Source organism: Trachypithecus francoisi, unplaced genomic scaffold (genome assembly GCF_009764315.1).
Source record: "Trachypithecus francoisi isolate TF-2019V2 unplaced genomic scaffold, Tfra_2.0 Lachesis_group3, whole genome shotgun sequence".
Taxonomy (NCBI): Eukaryota; Metazoa; Chordata; class Mammalia; order Primates; family Cercopithecidae; genus Trachypithecus; species Trachypithecus francoisi.
In genome coordinates, this window is record NW_022681468.1 from 40,537,345 (window position 1) to 40,550,547 (window position 13,203).

Here is a 13,203-nt window from a genome sequence, read left to right on the forward strand (position 1 = left end):
GCTAATAATATATTTAATATTATATTGTGATGATGTATTTTATTTATCTTCTCTGCTACATAGACCTGGAGGATATTGTCTTTGTCTTCATCTTTTTTCCTACATAGCATAGTACATGGCTCTGGATGGAATAGGGGCTTAATATATATTTTTTGTTGAATGAAAGAATGAATGTTAAAAGGCTTCTAAATGAATCTGATATAGTTTAAATCCCAATGTCAGTAATAACAATAATAATATAGTCATAGAAAGAAATTAAAGTTAAAAAGTATTAATTTGCCTTTTTGATTATGAAGTTCTGTTTTCCCGTGTACCAAAGAAGACATCTCATAAGGCAAAAATGAACTTAGAAATGAACAAACAAGACCAGGTGCAGTGGCTCACACCTGTAATCCCAGCACTTTGGGAGGCCGAGGTAGGCAGATCATTTGTGGTCAGGAGTTGGAGATTAGTCTGGCTAACATGGTGAAACCCTCTCTCTACTAAAAATACAAAAAAATTAGCCAGGCATGGTGGCGCACACCTGTGATCACAGCTACTTAGGCTAAAGCAGGAGAATCGCTTGACCAAGGTGGAGGTTGCAGTGAGCCGAGATCACATCACTGCTCTCCAGCCTGGGCTACAGAGCAAGACTCTTGTCTAAAAAAAAAAAAAAAAAAAAAAAAAAATTCGAAAAATAAACAAACAGAATGTTCCTTCACTAGTACACTAGAGCACTGACTAAATGTTCTAATACATTACTCTTAGTAGTCACATAGAGCTCAAATAAATAAATAAACAATAAAGTAAACTACTAAAAATAGGAAAATGAGCTTTTCAAGAGCTTTCAGGAATTCTTTGTCTGCTGTTCAACTTTTAACCAGACAATCTGAAAAATTTTTAAAGCTTAATAATAACGAATAACCATCTTCTATAAAGTCAAAGTAGTTTACTTGAGATACGGGGACTTATCACAGAAATGGAATGTACCAGGTTACTTAGGGCATGATGTTTGAGAGGACAGTGTCCTCATGACCAAGTCCAGTGTATCCTGAATCCTTGTGTTATTTGTCTCCATCAGGGAAGGATGTCTCCCAAATGATTTTGTGTTTTCTTCTGGATCAAGGGGGTGAAGCGTATGGGGGTTGAATAGACATCGAGGCTCCCCCAAGATGCCAACTCTGTGAAAAGAATTATTGGGACAGCTGAAGTGGCGAGGCCAAAGACTGATGTGGAGAGTTGCGACTGTGATTGTGGTTGTGTGTGTGTATGTACACTAAAGCTAAGATACACTCTCTCCCTTTTTAAAAACTTTCCCTGTTTCCATGAACTACTACTGTAGTCTAATATATGAGTCCAAAAGTAAATCCTTAGCAAGATTTTGTAGTAGGGCTTCCCACATTTCTCAAAAATGATTCTACTAACAGAAAAACCTCAGCCTTAAAAAAATTCAGTTACAGGGCCAGGCGCGGTGGTACACACCTATAATCCCAGCACTTTGGGCGGCCGAGGCGGGCAGATCACCTCAGGTCAGGAGTTTGAGACCAGCCTGACCAACATGGAGAAACCCCATCTCTGCTAAAAATACAAAATTAGCCAGGCGTGGTGGCGTATGCCTGTAATCCCAGCTACTCAGGAGGCTGAGGCAGGAGAATCACTTGAACTCAGGAGGCAGAGGTTGAAGTGAGCCAAGATTGTGTCATTGCACTCCAGCCTGTGCAACAAAAGAGGGACTCTGTCTCAAAAAAATAATAATAATAATAAATAAATCAGTTACTCACTCCTCGAAACTAGAACTATTTGGAGTCTAGCACCACTTTCTAGCAATTTTTTTTCTGGTCTAGATAGGTGTACCTCAAGATTCTCTAGAAAGGAAACTAGAAGGGGCCGGGCGCGGTGGCTCAAGCCTGTAATCCCAGCACTTTGGGAGGCCGAGACGGGCGGATCACGAGGTCAGGAGATCGAAACCACCCTGGCCAATACGGTGAAACCCTGTCTCTACTTAAAAATACAAAAAACTAGCCGGGCGACGAGGTGGGCGCCTGTAGTCCCAGCTACTCGGGAGGCTGAGGCAGGAGAATGGCGTAAACCCAGGAGGCGGAGCTTGCAGTGAGCTGAGATCCGGCCACTGCACTCCAGCCTGGGTGGCAGAGCAAGACTCCTTCTCAAAAAAAAAAAAAAAAAAAAAAAAAAAAAAAGAAAGGAAACTAGAAGGGCAGCAGGGCAAAAGTAAGAAAACGGGGGCTGTCATCATGGCTCAGTTCCCTGGCAGAGGGCCCCTGCCCCTTCCAGCCCCACCTGGGATGCCACCTCAAGGCACTGTTTCTCTTGCTAAGCCACTTACACTGGCATGGGCACAGAGTCCAGAGTTCCCACATGCTTTTGCATCTCAGCTGGGAACCTGACGTCTACTTGATGATACTTTTTCTCAAAGACGTTTTGAGCTTTTTCTCTGAGAGATGGCAGCAGAGTAGACATGACTGGAGAACGCATGTTGATGGCTTTTTTAATTGCTGGGCGTTTTGCCATCATTCTTCTGTCGGGGAGGAAGGTGACATTTAGGTCATACAACCCTGTTTTCTAGAAATGTTCTTGAGGCCAAGTGCAGTGGCTCATCCCTGTAATCCCAACCCTTTCAGAGGTCAAGACGGGAGGATCACTTAAGCCCAGGAGTTCGAGACCAGCCAGGGCAACATAGCAAGACCCCCATCTCTACAAAAAATTTAAAAAATTAGCCAGGCGAGACAGCATGCCCACAGTCCTAGCTATAGGAGGATCACTTGAGCCTAGGAGGTTGAGGCTGCAGTGAACTATGATCATGCCACTGCCTTCCAGCATGGGTGACGGAATGAGATGCTGTCTGAAAAAAAGAAGAGGAGGCCGGGCGCGGTGGCTCACACCTGTAATCCCAGCACTTTGGGAGGCTGAGGCATGTGAATCACCTGAGGTTAGGAGTTCGAGACTAGCTTGACCAACATGGTGAAACTCCGTCTCTACTAAAAACACAAAAAATTAGCCAGGCGTGGTGGGGCATGTCTGTAATACCAGCTACTTGGGAGGCTGAGACAGGAGAATTGCTTGAACCAGGAGTTGGAGGTTGCAGTGAGCCAAGCTTGTGCCACTGCACTCCAGCCTTGGCAACAGAGCAAGATTCTGTCTCAAAAAAATAAAATAAAATAAAATAGAGGAGAAAAAAGAAAAGAAAAGAAAGGAAAGGAAGAAAGGAAGAAAAGAAATATCCTTGAGCATAGGAAAGTCAAAAGGTCATACCTGAACTGAACAAAAGTCATGCGTTTCTTTTCCCCTCCTGATTCCTCATCTTCACGCCTCCTGCGAGGAATGTTGAACATATTGGTACGAAAGAGTCTCCCTACTTCTTCTTCAATCTCTGTCAAGTGTTGACGTCGGAAGACAATCCAAGCCACATATGTACAGAAAGTGTAAAAGGACTACAACAAAAGATAGACAAGAATCACAATCCTCAGCTATGAAATGGAAAACTCCCACCTGTCTGTGTAACACAGCTAAGCAGACACAAACCCAGATGACCCAATTTCCCAATATCCCTGAAACACTGTGCAAAATTACACATGTACTCACTTTTGCACGAGGAAAATCAGACCAACAATTTAAGGTATAGCACATAGCTTGTTAGCATCCTTTTTAGAAAGGATAGTCGCTAAAAATAAGTGTCTGACAATTGTCATTGGTTGTTGGTATAAATTGTTTCATATCAAAAAGCACCAAAACATAAGTGACTCACCTCAAAGAACTTCCAGTCTTTCTGTGTATCTGATATTTTCTCCCTGTAACATAACAAGTCACAACTATAGGTTGAGAGGGAAGTTCAATCTTTCAGGGACCTAGTCCTTATCTTCCTCTAAAGTTAGGGTCATTATCTTGGCCCCAAGATTATTTTCAGCTACACAAATGCTATCAAAAGGCCTGGATAAAGAGTCTCAATACTTTCTTCTTCAACTTCCTATGTTACCCAGATCAAAATCCCTAGAATGGTAAAAAGTTAATCGATATAAATTTGGGGTAAACAAACCAGTGAGGAAATGTATTCTTCCAAAGACTTCTAGAAATTTGAGTGTTGGGGAGGTAAGGAGAGTGGAAAGGTGATAAAGAGGAAGCAGAGAACTAGAAGATAAGGCTGCAATAAAGAAAAGGAAAATAATTAGCAAACAATAGTTATGGCTATTGGGTACAAAAAGAAACAGAAACAAAATCCACAAAGATCTATGCCAAAACAACCAATAGACTGAGAACAGTAGTGTGCTCCTCCTTTTGATGGGCATGGGCAAACCTGAGTCTTCTCTCTTACCAGGAGTCCTTGGAACACAAATTCAATGTTAAGAATACTATACTTGGCCAGGCGCAGTGGCTCATGCCTGTAATCTCAGCACTTTGGGAGGCCGAAGTGGGAGGATCACTTAAGGCCAGGAGTTTGAGACCAGCCTGGCCAACATGGTGATACCTTGTCTCTACTAAAAATACAAAAATTGGCTGGGTGTGGTGGTGAGCACCTCTAATCTCAGCTACTCAGGAGGCTGAGGCAGGAGAATTGCTTGAACCTGGGAGGCAGAAGTTGCAGTAAGCCGAGATTGTGCCACTGCATCCCAGCCTGGGTGACAGAGCAAGACTCCATCTCAAAAAGAAAAAAAAAACATACTAAACTGGCATGGGCATAATTAGTGAACATGGCCTCCCCTCCTAACAATTCTGATTCTGACTCCCAGCATTAGGAAACCAGACCTGGTCTGGGGAGCCGTTGAGAGTTGATTGAGGGGGCTATGCATCTGCAGTCACTCGATCAGTCACGGCGGCCAAGGCCAGACCCTGGACATTTCAAGGCTGATCCTGGTTTTGCTTCTTTTTTAAGACAGAGCTGGAGTGCGGTAGTGTGATCATAGCTCACTACAGCCTCAACCTTTTGGGCTCAAGCAATCCTCCCACCTGCCAATCCTCCCACCAGACTGTAGGAGTTCAGGATGGTTCTGGAGAGCCTGGTACCCACCTCAGCCTCACAAGAAGCTGGGACCACAGGTATATACCACCACACTGGCTATTTTTTTTTTCTTTGATACAGGGTCTCACTCTGTCACCCAGGCTGAAGCACAGTGGCATGATCACGGCTCACGGCAGCCCTGACCTCCCCAGCCTCAGGTGATCCTCCCACCTCAGCCTCCCAAGTAGCTGGGACTAAGGCACACGCCACCATGACCAGCTAATTTTTGTATTTTTTGTAGAGACGGGGTTTCACATATTGGCCAGGCTGGTCTCGAACTCCTGAGCTCAAGCTATCCACCCATCTCACCGTCCCAAATTGCTGGGATTACAGGCATGAGCCAAGGTACCCGACCTGCTTCTGCTTTTGTTGGAGCCTTCCTTGGAGGAACTGTGACTCTGAGGATTGGCCTTGGTACCAGGCTCTCCAGAACCATCCTGAACTCCCACAGTCTGGGAAAGATGACCCAAACCTCACAGGACCTTCAGCCTTCTCACAAGGACTTCCTGGTCTGAATGGGCCCAAACTAGCCCTTCACTTGGGGGATGAGGCCGAAGAGGTGGTTACTGGGGCCTGCCCCTCCCCTCCTACAGACTCTCTTCATTATATATTGGTTTCTTCATGTGCAAGTCTTCAGTAAAGAACTGCGGCAATAGCAATTACAGTGAACATGGATTAAGTATGGAGTATGTGCCAGGTACCACGCTAAGCCCTTTACATGTATGATCATATCTAGTTTTCATAACATCCTGCACCATGCTAAGCCCTTTACATGTGTTATCATATCTGGTCTTCATAACATCCCTACGGTATAGTCAACATTATTATTCCCAATTCTCAACTGAGGAAACTGAAGTTGAGACGTAAGTCCAAAGACATATATTTAATTAGGGGCAGATCCTGTACTAAAAATCAGGCCTGTCAGATACCCACATCTGTCCTCATAACTGGAATGTGAGGAGAATAAGCTTTTTTCTTTAAAATAGTTTGCAGAGAAACATATTGAACAACAGAGCTCAGCGGAAACTTTTCGGAGCAACCCTCAGCATTTCTCTTCTGTGCCACCTGAGGCCTCCACCTGAGGGGTGTGCTGATGTGAAATTTCTGCCCTTTCAAAGCTCCTCTTCCGTAACCAACTGTAAATCTTCTGCCAGCTGAAACCAGAGACCATGAACACCTGCCAAGCTGAAGCAAGAAAACCAGCCAAAGTCTGTTTTGGGAATAAAGTCAGCTTGCATTCTGGGAGATCTAGAGCAGAGCTCACATCAGCACAAGGCAAACCAGCACCATCTTAGCACGGTTTTGAAATGAGAGTGATTGCCCAGGAAACACACTTTCCTTTTCTTTCTGGGTTCTTTTTTTAGACATTAGAAGAGAAGGTAAGGCTGGGCGCAGTGGCTTACGCCTTAATCCCAGCACTTTGGGAGGCCGAGGCAGGTGGGTCACCTGAGGTCAGGAGTTTGAGACCAGTCTGACCAACATGGAGAAACCCCATCTCTACTAAAAATACAAAATTAGCCGAGCGTGGTGGCAGTTGCCTGTAATCACATCTACTCAGGAGGCTGAGTCAGGGAGAATTGCTTGAACCCAGGAGGTGGAGGTTGCAGTGAGCCAAGATCACATCACTGCACTGCAACCTGGGTGACAGAGCAAGATTCCATCTCAAAAAAAGACAAAAAAAAAAAAAAAAAGAAAGAAGAAGAGAAGGTAACATGAACCTCTTTCCACTTTCTCAAGTTGCCATACACATTGGAACTCTTTCTCTCTTTTTTTTTTTCTTTTTTTTTTGAGACGGACTTTCACTCTTGTTGCCCAGGCTGGAGTGCAATGGCACGATCTTGGCTCACCACAACCTCCGCCTTCCAGGTTCAGACGATTCTCCTGCCTCAGCGTCCCAAGTAGCTGGGATTACAGACATGCACCACCATGCCCAGCTAATTTTGTATTTTTAGTAGAGATGGGGTTTCTCCATGTTGTTTAGGCTGGTCTCGAACTCCTGACCTCAGGTGATCCACCTGCCTCGGCCTCCCAAAGTGCTGGGATTACAGGTGTGAGCCATGGTGCCTGGCCTAACTCTTTCTCTCTTAAGCAAACTGATGTAACCCATGCTGCAAAAATTAAGTACAGAATGTCATGGGTTTCTTCTTACCATTCTGATTTAGCCCTGCATATGAAATAGAAATGTGCCCAGGAAATGGGTGCATACAATGAATACATTTGGGGACTTCAAAGTTAAAAGCTCGACAAATTTATTTCTAGCTGGTATATTTTGAGTTGTTTTCCTGTCTTTTTTGGTATTTTATAATTTTTATATTAAGTACATATACTTAAATTGATTATAAATTTAAAATTTTATTGATTATAAAATAACAAAATTGGCTGGGCATGATGGCTCACACCTGTAATTCTAGCACTTTGGGGGGCCAAGGCAGGAGGATCACTTGAGCTCAGGAGTTCAAGACCAGCCTGGGCAAGATGGCAAAACCCGATCTCTACAAAAAAATACAGAAAAAAAAAAAAAAGCTGGGAGTGGTGGCACACACCTTGTAGTCCCAGCTACTTGTGGGGCCAGGTGAGAGCATTGCTTGAGAACAGGAAGTTGAGGCTGCAGTGAGCCGAGATAGTGCCACTGCACTCTAGCCTGGGTGACAAAGTGAGATTCCATCTCAAAAAAATAAAAAATAAAAATAAATTTAATTTAATTTAAAAAAATTAAAATAACAAAATTTAAGCCTCCCAAAATTGTCTGCAAATAGAAATGGGGTTTAAACAATACATTCCATGGAAATATAATACAAGTCATAAACGTAATTTTAAATTTTCTAGTAGCCACGGTGAACAGAAACAAGTGAAGCTAATTTAATAATATATTTTATCCAAACCCCCCAAAACATTATCATTTCAATATAGAAGCAATATTTCTAAAGTACTGAGATGTTTTATTCATTTTTAGACTTTCTGTGTACAGTGCTTATTTTTCACTTACAGTATGTTTCAATTTGGACTATCTACATTTCAAAGTGCTCAACAGCCACACGTGGCAAGTGGCCACCATGCTGGTGAGCACGGATGCCATGCATTCCATGTTTGAGGACACAACCCAAAGGAAAGAGGGGAAAGCCAGCCTGGTAGTAAATCTAGAGATTTTTAGTGGCCTGTTATGATGTTTTCTTTTTTTTTTTTTTTTTTGAGACGGAGTCTTGCTCTGTCGCCCAGGCTGTGGTGCTGTGGCCGGATCTTGGCTCACAGCAAGCTCCGCCTCCAGGGTTTATGCCATTCTCCTGCCTCAGCCTCCCGAGTAGCTGGGACTACAGGTGCCCGCCACCTCGCCCGGCTAGTTTTTTGTATTTTTTAGTAGAGACAGGGTTTCACCATATTAGCCAGGATGGCCTCGATCTCCTGACCTCATGATCTGCCCATCTCGGCCTCCCAAAGTGCTGGGATTACAGGCTTGAGCCACCGCGCCCAGCCGATGCTTTCTTATTCCTTCTTGCTAACTTAGATTCTTGGCTCCAAATCAAAATGAAGAAAGTATATTTTATGATTTGTCATTCCTAAAGGGAAACAAAGTTTAGTCCCAGACTTCTGGGCTGGGAAGAAAAAAAGTTGTGCTCCCCTACTTGCCCCTGTACCTGCTGCTGTAGGTACAATCAGGTTTCAATGAAGGGCAAGGTCTGCTCTATACAAGCCAGTATCAAAGGGATGTATTTTAGGGGAGGGGAAAGAGGCTTTGGTGCAGCATGTGACGGGGGGTAAAGGTAGAGTAGAATAGGGCTTAGGGATAATTTATACACCTGAGTTTCAAAAAGACTCCCGTTTTCCCCGTCAGCCCCACCGCTAGCCTCTCTGGTCGCCCATCAAGTGACAGCTGCACTGAGAACAGTGGAAGAAGGTATAAATGCTAGGGTCGAGGTGGGGGTGGAGCCAGCATTGGCTATCACCAAAGAAAAGATCTAACTATGGCATGTGCCTGCCACCAAGGAGGTTTTCATATCTTAACTTGGAAAACACAGAGAACTTTTATTGAACATGTTCATCAAAATTCTGCCAAAGCTTTTGGGATGTCAGGGTCCCTCAGACATTTAAAGGCACATGCTTCTACTTCTCAAGAGACATGAAAGCACTAAATTAACAGCACCTAAACTGCTGGTTCTACTAAAATCTTTAATCCTAGAGATAAATAGCATAACGTGTTGTAGTCCAATATTAAGTGTGCATGAGACAAAACAGGGACCAACCCCCCTACACTTAGGGATCTGCCACCCCACCCCCACCCCCAAACATGGAAATAAAGGAAAGCCTTGAGTTCCTTGAAGGGAAATTCCAGGCACCTAGCTAGCTCTGAGAAGTAAATGAGCAACTTGATAAGCAAGAAGGTAACAGTAGCTTAAAAGACAGCCAAGGAAGTTAGAGTCACAAGATGTTTGGTTCTCTATATAAAGTAAAAATAACATTTTAACATACGTCCCTGCGTTGTTTTTTAGAAACTCAGACCCCCACCAAATGGGTCCACTGGCATGTAGACCTCAGATTAGGGGAGATTAAGGACTGAACTCTGACTGCATTCATTGTTCTAAAGTTCTTCCTGAGAGGCCTAGAAGAAGTCATGTTCACGAGCCAGACCTAACACATCTTCCTACAGACCCCAAGTTTTTTAAACAAAGTTGCTCTACCTTAACCAAATCAGAAAATCTTTGAATCTGCTTATGACCTGTAAGGCCCCGCTTCAAAATATCCTGCCTTTTTAGTCCAAACCAATATATAACCTCCATGTATTGATTTACAATTTTGCCTGTAACTTCTGCTTTCCTAAAATTTACTCCTGCCTTTAAAAACCCCTGCTTGCAAGCCATCAGAGAGGTCAGGTCTTAAGCGAGAGCTGCCTGATTCTACTTGCTTGGCGACCTGCAAATAAACGCTCTCCTTTCTCCTGATATTACAAACCATGGTGTGAATGTTTCACCTGACTGCATCAGGCAAGCAGACCCCAGTTCACTTCGGTAACACATATCTGAGAGAGAAAAATCAGAAAATACACACGCAAATATTAGCTTACTGAAATCGGAAAGAAGTGAAATGTTAAAATGAGTTAATTACCATAACTGGCAAAAACATTGTCCTCATCTCCTTCTACGTAAAAGCCACCAAAAGAACAATATAAACTTCTGAATCATGGCAAAAACGTGTTCCAGTCTGTCTTCTATGTCCTTTGTTCAGCGTCTGACCTGTATGGAATTTGTTATGTGGGTGGTGAGATCTACGCTCATTCTTCTATAAACTGCTATCCAGCAGGCAGAGGAAACGTGGATTATGTCGCACACAGTGGAAAAATGACCAGCACCATCTGGAAATGAGCTAGTGCTAAACAGAGGCCATCACCTACTTTCAAACATATGCGTTCCTTTAAAGGTTTATGTAAAAATTGCCTTGGAAAAAGTACAATTACTTCAGTGGAGGTTCTATGCTGAGAACTAAAAAATATTATAAATTCTCTAATTGTGGTATAATTGTTTATAGTTTGCTTTTTATCGCAACATTAGTTTGCAATGTATATGTGTTTTTAAAGATTAAACATTAAGTATGAGAAATTAAAAAAAAAATTTTTTTTTGAGGCAGGGTGTTGTTCGGTCACCCAAGCTAGCGTGCAACAGCACGATCACGATACATTGCAGCCTCAAGCTCCCTGGCTCAAGCAGTTCTCCCAGCTCAGCCTCCCAGGTGTCTGGAAATACAGGCATGCACCACCATGCCCAGCTAATTTTTTAATTTTTTTCTGGAGAGAGGATCTCACTGTGTTGCCCGGGCTGGTCTTGAACTCCTGGGCTCAAGTGATTTTCCTGCCTCAGTCTCCCAAAGTGCTGGGATTACAGGCATGAGCCACTGTGCCTGGCGAAAATCATTTCTTAAGAGCAGGTTTTTGTTTTGTTTGTTTTTTTGTTTATTTGAGATGGAGTCTCACTCTTCCCCCAGGCTGGAGTGCAGTGACGCGATCTCGGCTCACTGCAAGCTCCGCCTCCCAGGTTCACACCATTCTCCTGCCTCAGCTTCCCGAGTAGCTGGGACTACTAGCGCACGCCGCCACGCCTGGCTAACTTTTTGTATTTTCAGTAGAGACGGGGCTTCACCACGTTATCCAGGATGGTCTCGATCTCCTGACCTCGTGATCTGCCTGCCTCGGCCTCCCAAAGTGCTGGGATTACAGGAGTGAGTCACCGTGCCCAGCCCAAGAGCAGGTTTTTTAACTTTAAATCCTAGTTTTCTAACTAGAAGTGACACTTTAAAGACAAAAGAAATCAGTGTCAATAGTGATGTTGTAAATGATTGAGTAGGAAATTGTAAAGATGACTGTAATTTTATCATAATGCTTTTCTTAAAAACTTTGTCAAGGGAAAACACTACTTATTTCTAAACAATGAAGTCTACAGCAAGCTGAACCTCCACCAACAGCCCTAGACACTGGCAAAAGCTTCCTGTTTTTGGATCACAGAAAGGTATTTTTGATGCTGAAACATCCCCAGCTTCTAAGTATCTCTATGTTATATCTACTACTATATCCCACTCATCAGAGATATTAAATGTAACAATTCCATTATTTTATATATGCTCTTGTCCTTTTGGGTTTCTTTTTTCTTTTAATTTTAGGTTTGGGGGTACATGTGAAGTCTTGTTAAATAGATAAACACAAGTCACGGGGGATTGTTGTACATATTATCACATCACTCAGGTATTAAGCTCAGTACACAATACTTATCTTTTCTGCTCCTCTCCCTCCTCCTACCCTTCCCACCTTAAGTGGACCCCAGTGTCTGTTGCTTCTTTCTTTGTGTTCATAAGTTCTTATCATTTAGCTCCCACTTATAAATAAATGAGAACATGCAGTATTTGGTTTTCCGCTCCTGTGCTAGTTTGCTAAGGATAATAGCCTCCAGCTCTATCCATGTTCCCACAGAAGGCATGATCTCATTCTTTTTTATAGCTACAGAATATTCCAAGGTATAAACATACCACCTTTTCTTTATCCAGTGTGTCACTGTTGGGCATTTAGGTTGATTCCATTGATTCCATGTGTTTGCTATTGTGAACAGTGCTGCAATGAACATTCACATGCATATGTCTTTATGGTAGAATGCTTTACATTCCTCTGGGTATATACCCAGTAATGGGAATGCTGGGTCAAATGGTAGTTCTGCTTTTAGCTCTTGAGGAATCGCCACACTGCTTTCCACAGTGGTTGAACTCATTTACACTCCCACCAACAGTGTATAAGGGTTCCCTTTTTTCTGCAACCTCGCCAGCATCTGTTATTTTTTGACTTTTTAATAATGGCCATTCTGACTGGTGTGAAATAGTATCTCATTGTGGTTTTTATTTTTTACTGTAACCCACAGAAAGAAATATATTTAATAGAGTCCCCAATACACACTGAAACAAAAGCCTCCTAAAACAATACTTACTTTTACTTTTTATGATGTACTCTGATTTTTAAAGTTCTAGTCTATTCTCTTCAAGACTTACTAAATTGATTTCGAGATCCATTAATGTGTTGTAACTTGTACTTTGAAAAACATTGGTTTAGGAACATTATTGTAAGAAAGAACAACAGGCTGTAGAAAGCTGAATGCATAAAAGACGAGGACTGACTGTACTTTTAAAAGACACAAAAAGCGCGGTGGTGCATACCTGTAATCCCAGCACTTTGGGAGGCCGAGGTGGGTGGATTACCTGAGGTCAGGAGTTCAAGACTAGCCTGACTAACATGGTGAAACCCTGTCTCTACTAAATACAAAAAATTAGCCAGGCGTGATGGCAGAGGTTGCAGTGAGCCAAGATTGCACCATTGCACTCCAGCTTGGGCAACAAGAGTGAAACTCCGTCTCAAAAAAAAAAAAGTCCAGTTGTGGTGGCTCACGCCTGTAATCCCAACACTTTGGGAGGTCAAGGCAGGCGGATCACGAGGTCAGGAGATAGAGACCATCCTGGCTAACATGGTGAAACTCCATCTCTACTAAAAATACAAAAAATTAGGGCATGATGACGGGCGCCTGTAGTCCCAGCTACTTGAGAGGCTGAGGCAGGAGAATGGCGTGAACCCAGGAAGGGGAGCTTGCAGTGAGCTGAGATTACGCCACCGCACTCCAGCCTGGGCGACAGAGTGAGACTCCGTCTCAAAAAAAAAAAAAAAAAAAATAGTAATCATGGCAGCAAAGCTTAAA

At 43.1% G+C, this 13,203-nt stretch overlaps 1 protein-coding gene across 4 annotated transcripts in view; it reads right to left on the bottom strand.

Annotated features, from left to right (window-relative positions):
* Positions 1 to 911: 911 nt before the first annotated feature.
* Positions 912 to 13,203, bottom strand: part of PPP1R36 (protein phosphatase 1 regulatory subunit 36) — a 45,218-nt gene continuing 32,926 nt past the window's right edge. For 3 of the 4 annotated variants that reach the window (XM_033187748.1, XM_033187749.1, XM_033187751.1), the window contains 4 exons: positions 3,743 to 3,785; positions 3,250 to 3,428; positions 2,324 to 2,515; positions 912 to 1,160 (listed from right to left, as the gene is read on the bottom strand). In XM_033187748.1, coding sequence (XP_033043639.1) covers positions 974 to 1,160; positions 2,324 to 2,515; positions 3,250 to 3,428; positions 3,743 to 3,785 — 601 coding nt within the window. In that variant the 3' untranslated portion in view covers positions 912 to 973. The remainder of the gene's footprint in view (positions 1,161 to 2,323; positions 2,516 to 3,249; positions 3,429 to 3,742; positions 3,786 to 13,203) is intronic. The other variant, XM_033187750.1, reaches the window with a different exon arrangement.